Source organism: Pseudoliparis swirei, unplaced genomic scaffold (genome assembly GCF_029220125.1).
Source record: "Pseudoliparis swirei isolate HS2019 ecotype Mariana Trench unplaced genomic scaffold, NWPU_hadal_v1 hadal_25, whole genome shotgun sequence".
Taxonomy (NCBI): Eukaryota; Metazoa; Chordata; class Actinopteri; order Perciformes; family Liparidae; genus Pseudoliparis; species Pseudoliparis swirei.
In genome coordinates, this window is record NW_026613261.1 from 1206027 (window position 1) to 1226094 (window position 20068).

Here is a 20068-nt window from a genome sequence, read left to right on the forward strand (position 1 = left end):
AGCTCCTTCTGTCTCCTTCACTCAGCTCCTTCTGTCTCCTTCTCTCAGCTCCTTATGTCTCCTTCTCTCAGCTCCTTCTGTCTCCTTCTCTCAGCTCCTTATGTCTCCTTCACTCAGCTCCTTCTGTCTCCTTCTCTCAGCTCCTTATGTCTCCTTCACTCAGCTCCTTCTGTCTCCTTCTCTCAGCTCCTTCTGTCTCTCTCAGCTCCTTCTGTCTCCTTCTCTCAGCTCCTTCTGTCTCCTTCACTCAGCTCCTTCTGTCTCCTCTCAGCTCCTTATGTCTCCTTCTCTCAGCTCCTTCTGTCTCCTTCACTCAGCTCCTTCTGTCTCCTTCACTCAGCTCCTTCTGTCTCCTTCTCTCAGCTCCTTCTGTCTCCTTCACTCAGCTCCTTCTGTCTCCTTCTCTCAGCTCCTTATGTCTCCTTCACTCAGCTCCTTCTGTCTCCTTCACTCAGCTCCTTCTGTCTCCTTCACTCAGCTCCTTCTGTCTCCTCCTCTCAGCTCCTTCTGGCTCCTTCTCTCAGCTCCTTCTGGCTCCTTCTCTCAGCTCCTTATGTCTCCTTCACTCAGCTCCTTCTGTCTCCTTCTCTCAGCTCCTTCTGTCTCCTTCTCTCAGCTCCTTCTGTCTCCTTCACTCAGCTCCTTCTGTCTCCTTCTCTCAGCTCCTTATGTCTCCTTCTCTCAGCTCCTTCTGTCTCCTTCACTCAGCTCCTTCTGTCTCCTTCTCTCAGCTCCTTCTGTCTCCTTCTCTCAGCTCCTTCTGTCTCCTTCACTCAGCTCCTTCTGTCTCCTTCTCTCAGCTCCTTCTGTCTCCTTCACTCAGCTCCTTCTGTCTCCTTCACTCAGCTCCTTCTGTCTCCTCTCAGCTCCTTCTGTCTCCTTCGCTCAGCTCCTTCTGTCTCCTTCGCTCAACTCCTTATGTCTCCTTCTCTCAGCTCCTTCTGTCTCCTTCACTCAGCTCCTTCTGTCTCCTTCTCTCAGCTCCTTATGTCTCCTTCACTCAGCTCCTTCTGTCTCCTTCACTCAGCTCCTTCTGTCTCCTTCACTCAGCTCCTTATGTCTCCTTCTCTCAGCTCCTTCTGTCTCCTTCACTCAGCTCCTTCTGTCTCCTTCTCTCAGCTCCTTCTGTCTCCTTCTCTCAGCTCCTTCTGTCTCCTTCACTCAGCTCCTTCTGTCTCCTTCACTCAGCTCCTTCTGTCTCCTCTCAGCTCCTTATGTCTCCTTCTCTCAGCTCCTTCTGTCTCCTTCGCTCAGCTCCTTCTGTCTCCTTCGCTCAGCTCCTTATGTCTCCTTCTCTCAGCTCCTTCTGTCTCCTTCACTCAGCTCCTTCTGTCTCCTTCTCTCAGCTCCTTATGTCTCCTTCACTCAGCTCCTTCTGTCTCCTTCACTCAGCTCCTTCTGTCTCCTTCACTCAGCTCCTTCTGTCTCCTTCACTCAGCTCCTTCTGTCTCCTTCTCTCAGCTCCTTCTGGCTCCTTCTCTCAGCTCCTTCTGGCTCCTTCTCTCAGCTCCTTATGTCTCCTTCTCTCAGCTCCTTATGTCTCCTTCTCTCAGCTCCTTATGTCTCCTTCTCTCAGCTCCTTCTGTCTCCTTCACTCAGCTCCTTCTGTCTCCTTCTCTCAGCTCCTTCTGTCTCCTTCTCTCAGCTCCTTCTGTCTCCTTCACTCAGCTCCTTCTGTCTCCTTCTCTCAGCTCCTTATGTCTCCTTCACTCAGCTCCTTCTGTCTCCTTCTCTCAGCTCCTTCTGTCTCCTTCTCTCAGCTCCTTCTGTCTCCTTCACTCAGCTCCTTATGTCTCCTTCACTCAGCTCCTTCTGTCTCCTTCTCTCAGCTCCTTCTGGCTCCTTCTCTCAGCTCCTTCTGTCTCCTTCTCTCAGCTCCTTCTGTCTCCTTCACTCAGCTCCTTATGTCTCCTTCTCTCAGCTCCTTCTGTCTCCTTCACTCAGCTCCTTCTGTCTCCTTCTCTCAGCTCCTTATGTCTCCTTCACTCAGCTCCTTCTGTCTCCTTCTCAGCTCCTTGTCTCCTCTCTCAGCTCCTTCTGTCTCCTTCTCTCAGCTCCTTCTGTCTCCTTCACTCAGCTCCTTCTGTCTCCTTCCTCACTCAGCTCCTTCTGTCTCCTTCTCTCAGCTCCTTCTGTCTCCTTCTCTCAGCTCCTTCTGTCTCCTTCACTCAGCTCCTTCTGTCTCCTTCACTCAGCTCCTTCTGTCTCCTCTCAGCTCCTTATGTCTCCTTCTCTCAGCTCCTTCTGTCTCCTTCACTCAGCTCCTTCTGTCTCCTTCGCTCAGCTCCTTCTGTCTCCTTCGCTCAGCTCCTTATGTCTCCTTCTCTCAGCTCCTTCTGTCTCCTTCACTCAGCTCCTTCTGTCTCCTTCTCTCAGCTCCTTATGTCTCCTTCACTCAGCTCCTTCTGTCTCCTTCACTCAGCTCCTTCTGTCTCCTTCACTCAGCTCCTTCTGTCTCCTTCACTCAGCTCCTTCTGTCTCCTTCACTCAGCTCCTTCTGTCTCCTTCTCTCAGCTCCTTCTGGCTCCTTCTCTCAGCTCCTTCTGGCTCCTTCTCTCAGCTCCTTCTGGCTCCTTCTCTCAGCTCCTTCTGTCTCCTTCTCTCAGCTCCTTCTGTCTCCTTCTCTCAGCTCCTTCTGTCTCCTTCACTCAGCTCCTTATGTCTCCTTCACTCAGCTCCTTCTGTCTCCTTCTCTCAGCTCCTTCTGTCTCCTTCTCTCAGCTCCTTCTGTCTCCTTCTCTCAGCTCCTTCTGTCCCCTTCTCTCAGCTCCTTCTGTCTCCTTCTCTCAGCTCCTTCTGTCTCCTTCACTCAGCTCCTTCTGTCTCCTTCACTCAGCTCCTTCTGTCTCCTTCTCTCAGCTCCTTCTGTCTCCTTCTCTCAGCTCCTTCTGTCCCCTTCTCTCGGCTCCTTCTGTCTCCTTCTCTCGGCCCCTTATGTCTCCTTCACTCGGCCCCTTCTGTCTCCTTCACTCGGCTCCTTCTGTCTCCTTCACTCAGCTCCTTCTGTCTCCTTCTCTCAGCTCCTTCTGTCTCCTTCTCTCAGCTCCTTCTGTCTCCTTCACTCAGCTCCTTCTGTCTCCTTCACTCAGCTCCTTCTGTCTCCTTCTCTCAGCTCCTTATGTCTCCTTCACTCAGCTCCTTCTGTCTCCTTCACTCAGCTCCTTATGTCTCCTTCTCTCAGCTTCTTCTGGCTCCTTCTCTCAGCTCCTTATGTCTCCTTCACTCAGCTCCTTCTGTCTCCTTCTCTCAGCTCCTTCTGTCTCCTTCTCTCGGCCCCTTATGTCTCCTTCACTCAGCTCCTTCTGTCTCCTTCTCTCAGCTCCTTCTGTCTCCTTCTCTCAGCTCCTTCTGTCTCCTTCACTCAGCTCCTTCTGTCTCCTTCACTCAGCTCCTTATGTCTCCTTCACTCAGCTCCTTATGTCTCCTTCACTCAGCTCCTTCTGTCTCCTTCACTCAGCACCTTCTGTCTACTTCACTCAGCTCCTTCTGTCTCCTTCACTCAGCTCCTTCTGTCTCCTTCACTCAGCTCCTTCTGTCTCCTTCTCTCAGCTCCTTCTGTCTCCTTCTCTCAGCTCCTTCTGTCCCCTTCTCTCAGCTCCTTATGTCTCCTTCACTCAGCTCCTTCTGTCTCCTTCACTCAGCTCCTTCTGTCTCCTTCTCTCGGCCCCTTATGTCTCCTTCACTCAGCTCCTTCTGTCTCCTTCACTCAGCCCCTTCTGTCTCCTTCTCTCAGCTCCTTCTGTCTCCTTCTCTCAGCTCCTTCTGTCTCCTTCACTCAGCTCCTTCTGTCTCCTTCTCTCGGCCCCTTATGTCTCCTTCACTCAGCTCCTTCTGTCTCCTTCACTCAGCCCCTTCTGTCTCCTTCACTCAGCTCCTTCTGTCTCCTTCTCTCAGCCCCTTATGACTCCTTCTCTCGGCTCCTTATGATTTTTCCCCATTTCCTCCTAATCTCTTGGTCCGATTCATACACAACTTGTTGGGGTTCATTGTTGGTTCGATGTCATCCAGTCTTGTCAAAAGAGTGTTGATATCTCATTGGGTTCAGAAGATATGGACCAATGAACGTCTAAGGGGTGTGGCCTAATATGTAAAGACGCATAGCTTGTGAACCTCCTGTCCTCGCTGGTCTCCTCTGTCCACAAGGCGTCCCTGCCCTGCTCTGAGGGGAGGCTACTGATGGTGCTTCTTGTTCTCCTGTGTTCAGCCACCTGGACAACCACCAGCTGTGGGACCCCAACGAGTTCGCCGTCTCCTGCTTCCGGATCATCATGTACTCCATCCAGGTGCCTCATGAAACGTCTGCTTGGTACTCCTTTAACATTGGAGCACGAGGTGAACTACTAGCCCCGCCCTCCCATCTCTTGGGTCTGGCTCCGGAACCTGTCGATCATCTTGACGAGCCGTCGTCCAGCCTCAGGCGTCCCTGAAGGCACCGCGGGCGGATGGAGGACACAGCTGATCACCGGCCGTCTCACATCGACTCTGTTGTTTAGATTCATTTCAGGTCGATACGATTTCTGCCACAGGAAGTTATTTTAGCCCCCAAAATACTGGTCGACATCCCTGAAAAGCCTTTGATGCTTACATTGCAGATATCAGGACCTTGTGGTTGACAGGTCTACGGCTCTCCTCCTCAAATATGGTCACTTCCTGTTTGCTGGTTGCAGCAGCAAAACATCTGGTTAGATTTGGTGATTTGGTTAGTTTGTGTTTTTATCAAAGTAATCCCCCATGATTGCAAAAGTTTGTCAAATTTCGTCATTTTAGAACATTTTCCTGCTGTCCAACATTTTAAGACTAACTAAAGTGAGTTGAGGTCATTAGTTTAGTCTCAATTTCAATATCTGGATTGACTAAAGTGTTTTTTTTAACATGGTCCTTAAATCCTCCAGGTTCAGCACTCCCACCACGTCATCCAGCAGGTCCTGAACCACCTGGACACCAACAACAAGAACACGCCGCGGGTCCGAGCCGGCATCGTCCAGGTCCTTCTGGAGACGGTGGCCATCGCCGCCAAAGGCTCAGTGGGTGAGTTCACAGGCCGCCTCCCACTATCGGACCAGTGGGAAGATACCTGAATACCATCCGTTTACAATCGATTTGTGTTCTTACAAACTGGTCCAACGGAGCCGAATACTTTCTTTACCTTCTTTACCTTCTTTCTGAAGATATATATGAATGAAATACACAGGTCACAGATCTGTGAGACCGGCGTCTTCTTTAACCGACAAGGGTGTCTCAGTTGGAGTGTAAAGACAGAAGTGTTTAAAAGAAGCTGCCAACGAGATAATCGGCTCTAGAGGAAGGAACCAAGGAGGCTTCCCTCAAAGGAAGGCACCAAGGAGGCTTTCTCCCATTAACATCTGACGCAAGGAACCAATGAGGCTTCCCCCAAAGGAAGGAACCAAGGATGCTTCCCCCAAAGGAAGGCACCAAGGAGGCTTCCCCCAAAGGAAGGAACCAATGAGGCTTCCCCCAAAGGAAGGAACCAAGGAGGCTTCTCCCAAAGGAAGGCACCAAGGAGGCTTTCCCCAAAGGAAGGAACCAATGAGGCTTCTCCCAAAGGAAGGAACCAAGGAGGCTTCCCCCAAAGGAAGGAACCAAGGAGGCTTTCCCCAAAGTAAGGAACCAAGGAGGCTTCCCCCAAAGGAAGGAACCAATGAGGCTTCCCCCAAAGGAAGGAACCAATGAGGCTTCCCCCAAAGGAAGGCACCAAGAAGGCTTTCCCCAAAGGAAGGAACCAAGGAGGCTTCCCCCAAAGGAAGGAACCAATGAGGCTTCCCCCAAAGGAAGGAACCAATGAGGCTTCCCCCAAAGGAAGGAACCAAGGAGGCTTCCCCCAAAGGAAGGCACCAAGAAGGCTTTCCCCAAAGGAAGGAACCAAGGAGGCTTCCCCCAAAGGAAGGAACCAATGAGGCTTCCCCCAAAGGAAGGAACCAATGAGGCTTCCCCCAAAGGAAGGAACCAATGAGGCTTCCCCCAAAGGAAGGCACCAAGGAGGCTTTCCCCAAAGGAAGGCACCAAGGAGGCTTTCCCCAAAGGAAGGAACCAATGAGGCTTCTCCCAAAGGAAGGAACCAATGAGGCTTCTCCCAAAGGAAGGAACCAAGGAGGCTTCTCCCAAAGGAAGGCACCAAGGAGGCTTCCCCCAAAGGAAGGCACCAAGGAGGCTTTCCCCAAAGGAAGGAACCAATGAGGCTTCCCCCAAAGGAAGGCACCAAGAAGGCTTTCCCCAAAGGAAGGAACCAAGGAGGCTTCCCCCAAAGGAAGGAACCAATGAGGCTTCCCCCAAAGGAAGGAACCAATGAGGCTTCCCCCAAAGGAAGGCACCAAGAAGGCTTTCCCCAAAGGAAGGCACCAAGGAGGCTTTCCCCAAAGGAAGGCACCAAGGAGGCTTCTCCCAAAGGAAGGAACCAATGAGGCTTCTCCCAAAGGAAGGAACCAATGAGGCTTCTCCCAAAGGAAGGAACCAATGAGGCTTCTCCCAAAGGAAGGCACCAAGGAGGCTTTCCCCAAAGGAAGGCACCAAGGAGGCTTTCCCCAAAGGAAGGAACCAATGAGGCTTCCCCCAAAGGAAGGAACCAATGAGGCTTCTCCCAAAGGAAGGAACCAAGGAGGCTTCTCCCAAAGGAAGGAACCAAGGAGGCTTCCCCCTTAAAGAAGCCCTCCCAGCTTAGATCACGGGGTCACAGAGATCAGAACTACATGAACAAATAAACCATTAATTCATTATTTATATATTTAGAATTCAAACCAACGATCTGAGTTGATACCTTAAAACAAACTTTATTTAAATTTGAGAAAGAATGAAACCACTTTCTAGCTTGAGGTCATGGTTTTTTATGGCGTTTAATTCCTCCAACCTGTGTTTTACTGCCTCTGCCCTGGGAAAAACAACAACAACAACAACAGGAATGATTCAGGAGTCCAAAAGAAGTGACATGTACACCCTGGAGCGTGAAGCCACGCCTCCTCCCAACCTGTGGCTCGGTGCGGTATGCCTTCCAGTGAATGTTGGGCCAGTCTGCACAGTCCTGTCCTGGGTGTCTGGTTCTGTGGTTCTGGATCCAGACCCGGTTCCCTCAGTAGACTAAAGACCCTTTAGACCGTGCAGTCCCTCTGATGTGTTTAGCCTAGCTTAGCACAAAGACTGGAAGCGGGGGTAAACTGTTAGCCTCGCTCCTCCGTTTAACCACCCCGTGCCACAGCTTCCATGTCTGTCTCGTTTACATCTTTATCTTATTTAAAATATCATATTTTAAGATAATTTAACCGCTCAGAAGATAATAATAATAACTATTGTATTTAAATGTTAAAGTGTGTGTAAATAACTTGTTTGTGACGCTGAACTTCAATTTGTGCAACTGCTACGTGTAAATATTAATATTTGGTTATACATCTTCTCAATTCCTTTAAAGAATTACAAATCAAAATATATTACAATAATAAAAAAATAAAATTACCAATAATATAAATTCCTCATGTTAAATATATTATAAACAAAGTATACATTTATTAATATTTGTAAATATTTATAAATTATTAATAATATTTATTTATACTTAAATATATTAATATTTTTAAATACATTTATAAATTTGTATATATTAATTGGTATTTAAATGTATACATTTATATTTATTTATACATATTTATATATATGAGTTAATATTTAAACATATCTAATAAATAAATCAGATTCTTCGCCTCATTCCTTCGAGCCGGTCGGCGCTGACTGAACATGAGGAGACGAACCCCCCCGTCTGGGTGTCTGGACGTGGTTCAGTCCCCCCCCCCCCCATGTGGTCTCAGGGCCCACGGTGCTGGAGGTCTTCAACACGCTGCTCAAACACCTGAGGATGAGCGTGGACCTGGAGCTGGGCGAGGACGGCCGCAGGAACTCCAGCAGCAGCGGCAAGGAGAGCGAGGAGAGGATCGTCCAGAACGCCATTATCCAGACCATCGGTACCGCCGCGACTTCCTGTCCCTCGACTTCCTGTCTCTGTTGTTGTTGTTGTTGCTGCTGAACACAGCGCTGTGTGGCTCCTCCCCCTCAGGCTTCTTTGGGGGGAACCTCCCTGACTACCAGCGGGCCGAGGTCATGATGTTCGTGATGGGCCGGGTGCCCGTCTACGGGACCCCGTGCCACACGTTGGACACCAGCAAGATCGGGTGAGTCACGCCGTTAGCCCTCCTCCTCTTCTTCTCGTCCTCTTCCTCACCTCCTCCTCCACTTCCTCTCTTCCTCACCTCTTCTTTCTCTCGTCCTCTTCCTCACCTCCTCCTCCACTTCCTCTCTTCCTCACCTCCTCTTCCTCTCGTCCTCTTCCTCACGTCCTCTTCCTCACCTCCTCTTCCTCACCTCCTCTTCCTCACCACGTCCTCTTCCTCTCGTCCTCTTCCTCTCGTCCTCTTCCTCACCTCCTCTTCCTCTCTCTCAGGCATCATGGCACCAAGAGGATCCAGACCATGCTGCTCAGCTCCCTCATCATGGTGAGTCAGATGATCAAAGAGCTCATTTATACTTATGTTTATAATTATATTTATACTTATATTCATATCTCTATGTTCGATGTAGTTTTTTGTGTCATAAAGACGTTAAACGATGTATGAGAGCGTTTACCAGTCGAGTGTCTTCAACGCTTCCTTCATCTCTCCGACTCAAGGAGGCCCAGGTGGCACACACACACACACACACACACACACACACACATACACACACACATCCTCAGAGCGATCTATGCCTCCTCTCCTCGGACCACCTGGCCTCTCAGGAGGAGGATGGTGCAGCTGGAGGAGGGGTGAAAGGTCAACATATTTATGACACTGTGTGTGTGTGTGTGTGTGTGTGTGTGTGTGTGTGTGTGTGTGTGTGTGTGTGTGTGTGTGTGTGTGTGTGTGTGTGTGTGTGTGTGTGTGTGTGTGTGTGTGTGTGTGTGTGTGAATCCTGCAGACAGCTTTCATTTCAGTGGATGAAGGCAGAATGGTAAAGTTACTTGAGGCTTCTTGAGAACTCCGGCGTCGGGAGAGACGTTGTTGCGTTGTGTTGTTGTTGTTGATCATAACTCATGTGCACGGGGTCGTTGGAGAGGTCAACATGTCAGCTGCTTGTGAACCTTCCAGAGCGGTTGCTGTGGATTGATTGCATCACGCTCTGACCCCCAGGTGACCTCTGGCTTCAAGTCCAAGTCCATGGCGGCCGCGCTGCCGGCTCCCTTCCTGGAGCCGCTCTTCTCCCTCTCGCTGATGGAGGACAGCGAGCTGAGGCAGCTGGTGTCTGAGATCCTGCACAACATCATCGATCGCCACGACAACCGCGCCAAGCTGCGCGGCATCAGGTACAAAGGACACACGAGCCGGCACCCCATGTACCCCCATGTACCCCGATGTACCCCCATGTACCCCCATGTACCCCGATGTACCCCCATGTACCCCCATGTACCCCGATGTACCCCGATGTACCTCGATGTACCCCATGTACCCCGATGTACCTCGATGTACCCGATGTACCCCCATGTACCCCCATGTACCCCCATGTACCCCGATGTACCCCCATGTACCCCGATGTACCCCCATGTACCCCCATGCACCCCGATGTACCCCGATGTACCCCCATGTACCCCGATGTACCCCCATGTACCTCCATGTACCCCCATGTACCCTGTACCTCCATGTACCCTGATGTACCCCCATGTACCTCGATGTACCTCCATGTACCTCGATGCACCCCATGTACCCATGTACCCCATGCACCCTGATGTACCTCCATGTACCCTGATGTACCCCGATGTACCCCATGTACCATGTACCCCGATGTACCCCTATGTACCCCCATGCACCCTGATGTACCCCCATGTACCCCGATGTACCCCGATGTACCTCCATGTACCCCGAGGCACCCCGATGTACCCCGATGTACCCCCATGTACCCCGATGTACCTCCATGTACCCCGATGTACCCCCATGTACCCCCATGTACCCCGATGTACCCCCATGTACCCCGATGTACCTCCATGTACCCCGATGTACCTCCATGTACCCCCATGTACCTCCATGTACCCTGATGTACCCCCATGTACCCCGATGTACCTCCATGCACCCCCATGTACCTCCATGTACCCTGATGCACCCCGATGTACCCCCATGTACCCCGATGCACCCCCATGTACCTCCATGCACCCCCATGTACCTCCATGCACCCCCATGTACCCCCATGTACCCTGATGCACCCCGATGTACCTCCATGTACCCCCATGTACCCCGATGTACCCCCATGTACCTCCATGTACCCCCATGTACCCCCATGTACCCCGATGTACCTCCATGTACCTCCATGTACCCCCATGTACCTCCATGTACCTCGATGTACCCCCATGTACCCCCATGTACCCTGATGCACCCCGATGTACCTCCATGTACCCCCATGTACCCCGATGTTGACTGTGTACTCCTGCACAGTACTTACATGTATTGAGTACATTTACTGAAGTACACATGCTTGAGGTTCTCTGCTTCTGTTTCAGGATTATCCCAAACGTCTCAGCGTTGAAGATCAAAAGAGAAAAGATCTCCAAGCAAGACGTGGCGTTCATGAAGAAGGTAGAACGTCTGACTTCTGAGCACTGTTTCCACAGAGCTCGCTTTGTTGTTCTGTAATCCTGACAGATAAACAAACAAACAAACAAACCAGCCGCCGAGCTGCTCGTGGCACCAGCCGGTTCTCCTCAGCACGAGACCTTCAGAAGGAAGAACCCCGTGAGAGTCGTTTGAACCTGTGGATCTCACCTGAGCCGCGACCTTTACGCCAAACACCTGAGCACCTGAACGCACCGCCGGCGGCGGGAAGCCGTCCGCGGCCCCCCCCCCTGGAGCCCAGCAGTTAGATGCTCTTCAGGCAGAGCGGTCATGATGGAGATAGTTAGTGCGCCTCTGAGCACCAGCTGTGTGGAGGGCCTCGCCGCGGGGCCCCGAGGGGCCACGTCTCGGGCCTCCAGCTGATGAGGGGGTCAGGGCTCGCAGCAGCAGAGCTCTCCCCTCTTGAAGGTGTTCTCAAGTCCAAACCCCACCAGCTCCACGGCGTGTGGTGTGGCGCCGGTGGAGCCGGTGGAGTCGGTGGAGCCGGTGGAGCCGGTGGCGCCGGTGGAGCCGGTGGCGATGGTGGAGCCGGTGGAGCCGGTGTAGCTGGTGGCGCCGGTGGAGCCGGTGGCGCCCCGGCGTCTCTCCGGAGTGCTCATGAAGGTCTCTCCTGCAGCACGGCCAGCAGCTCTACCGACACGTGTACCTGGGCTGCAAGGAGGAGGACAACGGCCACAAGAACTTTGAGCTGCTCTTCACCACCATGGCCATCCTCACCATCGAGCTGGCCAACGAGGAGGTGGTCATCGACCTCATCCGGCTCGCCATCGCCCTGCAGGTAACGCTCCTGACCACCAGGGGGCGACTTCTCTGGTTGTATAGAAGTCTATGCTTCATGTGTTAAAGCTGCATTCTGTAACCTCCTGTGACCTCCTGTGACCTCTGTGACCTCCTCTGACCTCCTGTGACCTCTGTGACCTCCTGTGACCTCTGTGCAGGACATGGTTCTGGCCAACGAGGAGAACATGCCGATGCTCACCCGCTGTGGCATCATGGCGTTGGTGGCGGCGTACCTCAACTTCCTGAGCCAGATGATCGCCAACCCTCCGTTCTGCCAGCTGGTCAGCAAGGTGAGGTCACTTCCTGTGTGGGAGGAGCCTGCAGTCACTTCCTGTCTGGAAGAATCCTGTGGTCACTTCCTGTCTGGGAGGAGCCTGCAGTCACTTCCTGTCTGGAAGAATCCTGCGGTCACTTCCTGTGTGGGAGGAGCCTGCAGTCACTTCCTGTGTGGGAGGAGCCTGTGGTCACATCCTGTGTGGGAGGAGCCTGCGGTCACTTCCTGTGTGGGAGGAGCCTGCGGTCACTTCCTGTCTCCTCCTCTCCAGGTGCTGGAGCTGAGGAGCATGGACGCGGCGTTCCTCCTCCCGGAGAACATCTTCAGAGATAAGTGTCCGTACGTAGCGCTGCTCCCTGTAGTTAATATCTCTGACACTGGACTACTCTGAGTCTAGTTGACCCCCCCCCCCCCCCCCAGACTCCCAGACTCCCTGGACCAGGAGGACCGGCTGCTCTACTTCCAGACGGCCGACATGGCCGAGTGTCTGTGTGGGCCGGGCTACAGCGTGGAGCGCCTCTCCATCCCCTACATCCCCCAGGTCACAGGTAGCGCCACTTCCTGTTGTTAATATGGACTGATGGACATATTATCATACGGATTATATTATATTATATCATATATATATATTAAATCATATATATTATATATATAGATATAATATATATATATATATAATATATATAATATATATTATAAGCGACTGAGTGTCTAGAGAAGCGCTATATAAAATAAATGATGATTATTATTATTATTATAATACATATGTATTATAACACATATACACACACATCCTCAGAGCGATCTATGCCTCCTCTCCTCGGACCACCTGGCCTCTCAGGAGGAGGATGGTGCAGCTGGAGGAGGGGTGAAAGGTCAACGTGTGTGTGTGTGTGTCTGTGTGTGTGTCTGTCTGTGTGTGTGTGTCTGTGTGTGTATGTGTGTGTGTCTGTGTGTGTCTGTGTGTGTGTCTGTGTCTGTGTGTGTGTGTGTGTCTGTGTGTGTGTGTATGTGTGTGTGTGTGTGTGTGTGTGTGTGTGTGTGTCTGTGTGTGTGTGTGTGTGTATGGATTCAAGATTCAAGATGTTTTATTTGTCACATACACACACAGGGTGTGCAGTGAAATGAAAGTGGCAATGCTCAGCAGGAATGTGCAAGGGCAACAAGTACACACTATTTACAATAAAAAACAACACAATATTTACAGTACAATATTTACACTAAGTGTGTGTGTGTGTGTGTGCCTAAGAGGGGCAGTTGTGTGGGTCTATGTGGGGGTCCTGGTGAGGTCGGAGTTCACAGTCCTGATGGCCTGAGGAAAGAAACTCCGTCTCAGTCTCTCTGTTCTTGCAGCGTGACTACGGAGGCGCCTGCCTGACCGCAGCAGCTGAAACAGTCTGTTGTTGGGGTGGTGAGGATCCTTCATGATCCTGCCGGCTCTGGTTCTGCACCTCCTGGTGTACAAGTCCTGCAGGGTGGGGAGTGTAGTTCCAATAGTGCGTTCAGCCGAACGCACTACTCTCTGCAGAGCCTTCCTGTCCTGAGCGGAGCAGTTGCCAAACCAGGCTGTGATGCTTCCTGTCAGGACGCTCTCTACAGCTCCAGAGTAGAAGGACTGAAGGATCCTCTGGGAAACTTTAAATTTCCTCAGCTGCCTGAGGTGGTAGAGGCGCTGCCTTGCCTTTCTCACCAGAGTGTCTGTGTTCGTTGACCATGTCAGATCCTCGGTGATGTGGACTCCCAGGTATTTATACCCGCTCACCCTCTCCACAGTAGTCCCGTTAATCCCCAGTGGTGAGATCGTCCTCTGTTGTTGTGCCCTCCTAAAGTCCACAATCAGCTCCTTAGTTTTGGTGACATTCATGAGGAGGCTGTTGTCCTGGCACCAGAGTGACAGATCAGCAACTTCCTCCAGGTAGGCCTTCTCGACGTTGTCGGAGATCAGGCCCACCACCACTGTGTCATCCGCAAACTTGATGATGGTGTTGGAGCTGAACCTGGCCACACAGTCATGTGTGTACAGGGAGTACAGTAGGGGCTGAGGACGCAACCCTGGGGATCCTGTGTTCAGGGTGAGGGGTTTGAGGTGTGTCTGCCCACCCTGACCACCTGTGGCCTGGCGGTCAGGAAGTCCAGGATCCAAGCACACAGGGGTGTTCAGTCCCAGCTCAATCAGCTTGCCGGCCAGTCTGGAGGGACTATGGTGTTGAAAGCTGAACTATAATCAATGAACAGCAGTCTCACATAGCCCCCTCTGGCTGTCCAGATGAGAGAGTGTGGTGTGCAGTACCTGGGAGACAGCATCATCTGTGGATCTGTTTGGGCGATAAGCAAACTGCAGCGGGTCCATGGAGGAAGGGAGGAAGGCGCAGATGTAGTCCTTTATCAGCCTCTCAAAGCATTTCATGACCACCGAGGTGAGGGCCACCGGTCGGTAGTCATTCATACATGCTGGAGAAGCATTCTTGGGCACAGGGACAATAGTGGATCTCTTGAAGCAGGCGGGACCACGGACTCAGCCAGGAGAGGTTGAATATTGTGGTGAACACTGGAGCTAGCTGGTTAGCACAGGTCTTCAGTACTCGCCCAGATATGCCATCTGGACCTGCAGCTTTCCTGGTGTTCACCCTCAACAGAGCCCTCCTCACACTGTGCTCGGTCACAGAGAGTGTGTGTTCATCCCCAGCGGTAGAACTCACCTCGGCTACGCTTAACGGTGTTGTTGTTATCCGGCGAGCTAGCGCTGTTGTTGCTAGCCTCAATCCGTGCATAAAATGAGTTCAGGTCGTCCGCTGGGATGCGTCGGCACTCACCATAGCGCGGGTCTGCTCTGGTAGTTTGTGATAGTCCGTAGCCCCTGCCATAGGCGCCTGGTGTCGCGCTGCTCCATCTGTGCTTCCACTCTGTCTCGGTACCTCCTCTTGGCCTCCTTCACGCCCTCCTCAGTCCATAGACCGCTGCCTTGTACTCGTCCATGTTGCCGGATACAAGACCGGAGTTATAGGCAGCATGCGGGCGTTCACAGCTTCAAGGATGGATCTATCAACCCACGGCTTTTGGGTAGGACTGGCCCCAACTTTTACCGTGGTGGCGATGGTGTCCGCTAGCGTTGCTATGAGGCTCATTGCTACGTCCCAAACTCGCTGACGTCACTGGAACTGGATTGGATCATGTCCCAGTCGGCGACACGCAGGCGTCCTGTAGCTCAGCCTCTGATTGGTCAGACCACCGCTTCGCCTCGTCACTACCGCTTCCCGTGCTATCCTTTGTTGGTACTCCGGTAGCAGGAAAATGGCGGCATGGTCCGATTTCCCTAACGGAGGGAGAGAGACAGCCTTGTAGCCTCTCTTGAATGGCGTATAGCAGTGGTCCAACGTTCTTTCCCCTCTGGTAGCACACGTAATGTGCTGGTGAAAGTTCGGCATTACTTTTTTTAGGTTTGCCCTATTAAAGTCCCCAGCCACCACCACAGCCGCGTCGGGATACTTGTTCTGATGCCGACATAACACATCATGTAGGTCCGATAGTGCTACGTCGGTGTCCGCTTGTGGTGGAATGTAGACGGCTGTGGTGATGACCGAGCTGAACTCCCGTGGAAGGTAGAATGGACGGCATGAGATCGTCAGATGTTCCAGGTTCGAGCAGGAACGAAAGAGTCTTAATGTTCTTGGGGTTGCACCACTTGTTGTTAGTCATGAAGCAAACCCCTCCACCCTTAGATTTACCAGACTCTTCCGTTCTGTCTGCACGGAAAACAGAGAAGGACTCGGTTGGGCATATGACTCGATCCGGCACCAGCGGGGTCAGCCATGTTTCCGTCAGACAAAAGATGTTACAGTCCCTCATGTCCCGTTGGAATCTGATCCTTGCCCTAACATCATCCAGCTTATTTTATGTGTGTGTGTGTGTGTTTGAACCGGCCACATTCTCTCATCCTCCCGTGTCACGTGACTCTGGATGATGACGTCATAGTTGACGATTCACATTTCATAGAATAAAAACCTTTTCTTGAATCGTCACGTTTAGGTTTCGGGTTCTTTTCGCCGTCGCAGCCGTTCAGCTCAAATGATGCGTTCAAGGGCCGTCGGGAAAAGACGGGCAAAGAAAACGCGATTTAAAAAGCTCTTTAACGAAGAAGAGTGAGCCTTGATGATGTCATCGGGCTCAAAACAAACAAACGGCCATGTTGTTTTTCTGGTGACTGGACCCGGTTGGTGGATTCAAAACAGATGTTAGAAGAGATGCATCATGGGAACAGATGTTGTCCTCCGTATTAAAACATCCCGTAAGCTCTTCTGGTCGGTGCACATTGAGGGATTGAACCTTTTTAAAGCTCTGGAATGATGAGAAAACTTCACAATAATGGATGCAAAGTTATTTAAAAAAAAGGTATTTTATTTTGAAGGTTAACCTGTAGTTGACCTCAAAGCTCATTTTATTTTGAAGGCTAACCTGTGTCTGTCCTTAAAGCTCATTTTATTTTGAAGGCTAACCTGTGTCTGTCCTTAAAGCTCATTTTATTTTGAAGGCTAACCTGTGGTGTCTCCCGTCCTGCAGATCTAGACCGTCTGAGCCGGAGGAAGAGCTTCGCCGACACCGTCTCCCTCCAGGTGGACATCGTGTCCACCGGCCTCCCCGACAAGGTCAACACACACAGCACGACACCACAGGTCATGGAAGGTCAAAGAGAGGGCATAGAAAGGTCATGGAGAGGTCATGGAAAAGTCATGGAAAGATCATAAACAAGTTATATAAAGGTCATGGAAAGCTCATAGAGAGGTTATGGTAAAGGTCATAGAAAGGTCATGGAATCCATTGGTCAACATGTGTATGAATCCTGCCGATTCTATTCTCACAACCATCATGAGGGGGACATTTAAAGGGCCAGCGTGCGCGGTGTAGTGCCCTCTAGTGGCGAGGGCGCAGGTTGCACTGACCGCGTTGTCCCTCCAGTCCCAGCTGGCGGAGGAGATCACGTTCGAGACGCTGAAGAAGGCCATCGGTGAGTCCACAACACGATGAGGTCGTGACCCCGATGCGGCGCTCTAGGAATCGAACTCACGACCCTGCGCTGCTGTTTCCAGACACCACCGGCCTGGAGGAGCAGGAGAGGGAGAAGAGACGTCAGCTCATGGAGAAGTTCCAGAAAGCTCCGTTTGAGGAGATCGCTGCCCACTGCGAGTCCAAGGTAGTTAATCAATGTTGATTACTATTCATGTTAATTACTATTCATGTTTAATTAATGTTAATGGATATTAATGGTTGTCAATGGTTGTTAATGGATATTAATGGATGTTAATGGTTATTAATGGATGTTAATAGTTATTAATGGATGTTAATGGGTATCAATGGATGTTAATGTATATTAATGGCTGTTAATGGTTATTAATGGATGTTAATGGATGTTAATGGTTGTTAATGGATATCAATGGTTATTAATGGATGTTAATGGATGTTAACGGTGCCTTCATGTCGACTCTGCAGGCCAACATGCTGCACGACCGTCTGGCTCAGATCTTTGAGCTGACCATCAGGTGAGTCGTGTTCACCTGGGGACTGTTGATCACTCCACTGGGATCTAACCCCCCCCCCCCCAGGCCTCCGCCCAGCCCCTCCGGGGTGGTCTCCATCTCCTCGGGGCTGTCTCAGCAGCACCAGTCCGTCCCCGTCTACGAGATGAAGTTCCCGGACCTGTGCGTCTACTGATCCTGATCCTCCAGAACAGAACCCTCCAATCAGCATCAGAGCCACTTCCTCCAATCAGCACGAAGGAGCAACATGTGGCTCCAACGGACCAATCAAAAGAAAGAAACCTGAACTAAACCTGAACTGAACCTGAACTAAACTTTATCTGAACCTGAACTAAACCTCAACTAAACCTCAACTGAACCTGAACTAAACCTCAACTGAATCTGAACTAAAACCTGAACTGAACCTGAACTAAAACCTGAACTGAACCTGAACTAAAACCTGACCTAAACCTACACCTGAACTAAAACCTGAATTAAACCTGAACTAAACCTAAACCTAAACTAAAACCTGAACTAAACCTACACCTGAACTAAAACCTGAACTAAACCTGAACTAAACCTAAACCAAAACCTGAACTAAACCTAAACCTGAACCAAAACCTGAATTAAACCTGAACTAAACCTAAACTAAAACCTGAACTAAACCTACACCTGAACTAAACCTGAACTGACCCTAAACCTAAACAAACCCGTGGAATATATACTCTTAAGAAAGTTGTAGATGATCCAGACTTCATTGCATCGTGTAGATTCAGAGGATTGAAGGAAGGAGAAGAAGAAGAAGGAGGAGGAGGAGGAGGAGGAGGTGGAGGTGGTGTTGGGTTTCAGATGGTTTTGTATGTTGAAGGTCGTAGGGCAAAGGGTCCAGAGTGGAGAGGGGGGGGGGCTCTAGTGGCCTCTATTGAGCTCTAGTGACCTCTAGTGGCCTCTAGTCACCTCGAGTGGCCTCTAATGGCCTCTAGTGACCTCTAGTGGCCTCTAGTGGCCTCTATTGAGCTCTAGTGACCTCTAGTGACCTCTAATGGCCTCTAGTGAGCTCTAATGGCCTCTAGTGAGCTCTAGTGAGCTCTGGTGACCTCTAATGGCCTCTAGTGAGCTCTAGTGACCTCTAGTGACCTCTAATGGCCTCAAGTGAGCTCTAATGGCCTCTAGTGAGCTCTAGTGACCTCTAATGGCCTCTAGTGAGCTCTAGTGGCCTCTAGTGAGCTCTAGTGGGCTCTAGTGACCTCTAGTGATCTCTAATGGCCTCTAGTGAGCTCTAGTGGGCTCTAGTGACCTCTAGTGATCTCTAATGGCCTCTAGTGAGCTCGAGTGGCCTCTAGTGGCCTCTAGTGAGCTCTAGTGAGCTCTAATGGCCTCTATTGAGCTCTAGTGAGCTCTAGTGACCTCTAGTGAGCTCTAGTGACCTCTAGTGATCTCTAATGGCCTCTAGTGAGCTCTAGTGGGCTCTAGTGACCTCTAGTGATCTCTAATGGCCTCTAGTGAGCTCGAGTGGCCTCTAGTGAGCTCTAGTGGGCTCTAATGGCCTCTAGTGGGCTCTAGTGAGCTCGAGTGCCCTCTAGTGAGCTCTAATGGCCTCTAGTCACCTCTAGTGGCCTCTAGTGAGCTTCCGATGTAAACTACCACCATAATGTCCAATTATGTCTGGGATAAAGTTCTGACTCTTGGTGAGAGGGCAGAATAATAATAATAATAACAATAACAATAAGCCTCATCGACTTCACATGCAACCTGTTCTTTAACATCACCGCTTAGAAACATGCGTCTTATGGACAAACTGTGTTCCTCTGGGGCCTGAGGCCCCCATGACCCCGAGGCCTCCAAGGGACCCGGAGGAACACGGACCCCCGAGGCGAGGCCCCTCTGGGCGTCGGTCCTTTATGAATGTCGTAGCCGTGTATCAGAGATATTTTTGTACATGCATCACGAGCGGATACATTGTTGCTAGGTAGAGATTAGGAGATCCTTGTTGTTGTTGTTTACCATGTCGTGGCGGATCGGCCTCGTGTGATGGTAAACATGCTGCTTATGAATCGATATCTGAGGTTTCTTGAGATGTTTAGGGAAGCCGGATTCACTCCGATTATGAATATAATTCGTCTTGTAGTTCTCGTCTGGTTCCTTTATTTCTAAGCGTGCTCTCTGGAGAGCCCAAATCATCCGATCCAGATCCTCATGAGTCCGAAGAGTTCACATTGTTCTTCCGGGTGGATCTGGACCTGCAGCTCCACTTCCTGTCAACCGGCGACTGATCAATAAAGTTTCAATCAGACGCTTTTGATAAAGTTGATTTTAAAGTTGATTTTGCTCCTTCAAGTGTATTAAAAAATAAAATGCTAATAACCGTCGGCATGAAATATGATGTTTGCACTTTGATCACTGGGTACCCGTTACCATGGCAACGCATGACTGAGTGAGCTTCAGAGGGAAGCTGAGAGAGGGCCCTCCTGATTGGTGGAGAGCCTCCGCCGGCTTCACCCATTGGACGCTTTTCAAGATGGACTTTAACACCAGGAACAAAATGCGCTGAGGGCTTTAACCACTAGGGGGCGCTGAGGGGTTTAACCACTAGGGGGCGCTGAGGGCTTTAACCACTAGGGGGCGCTGAGGGCTTTAAATCCTTTGACTTCATATCTTAGTTACACATTTAACCCTTTGTGTGTTTATTTTGGAACGAATCAATAAAATGAGAAAAAGTTTCCAGAAGCTTCGTTTGTGTTTTATTTAAACCCGAAAACATAACATTTATAATCAGAGGCTCCTCCTCTCCTCTTTGTTTTAACTCAAAAGTGTTTTTGTTTTTTAAAATGATCTTTTTGTTCTTTCGGATGAAAAAAAACTCAAACATT

The 20068-nt window shown here is 50.6% G+C and overlaps 1 protein-coding gene across 2 annotated transcripts in view; it reads left to right on the forward strand.

Annotated features, from left to right (window-relative positions):
* The window catches only part of efr3a (EFR3 homolog A (S. cerevisiae)), a 40720-nt gene extending 20795 nt beyond the window's left edge, over positions 1-19925 (forward strand). For both annotated transcript variants that reach the window (XM_056410514.1, XM_056410513.1), the window contains 16 exons: positions 4205-4283; positions 4893-5028; positions 7812-7964; positions 8057-8171; positions 8441-8492; positions 9165-9337; positions 10523-10598; positions 11251-11412; positions 11573-11704; positions 11960-12027; positions 12109-12236; positions 16246-16331; positions 16642-16690; positions 16773-16876; positions 17173-17222; positions 17286-19925. In XM_056410514.1, coding sequence (XP_056266489.1) covers positions 4205-4283; positions 4893-5028; positions 7812-7964; positions 8057-8171; positions 8441-8492; positions 9165-9337; positions 10523-10598; positions 11251-11412; positions 11573-11704; positions 11960-12027; positions 12109-12236; positions 16246-16331; positions 16642-16690; positions 16773-16876; positions 17173-17222; positions 17286-17394 — 1672 coding nt within the window. In that variant the 3' untranslated portion in view covers positions 17395-19925. The remainder of the gene's footprint in view (positions 1-4204; positions 4284-4892; positions 5029-7811; positions 7965-8056; positions 8172-8440; positions 8493-9164; positions 9338-10522; positions 10599-11250; positions 11413-11572; positions 11705-11959; positions 12028-12108; positions 12237-16245; positions 16332-16641; positions 16691-16772; positions 16877-17172; positions 17223-17285) is intronic.
* Positions 19926-20068: the final 143 nt, after the last annotated feature.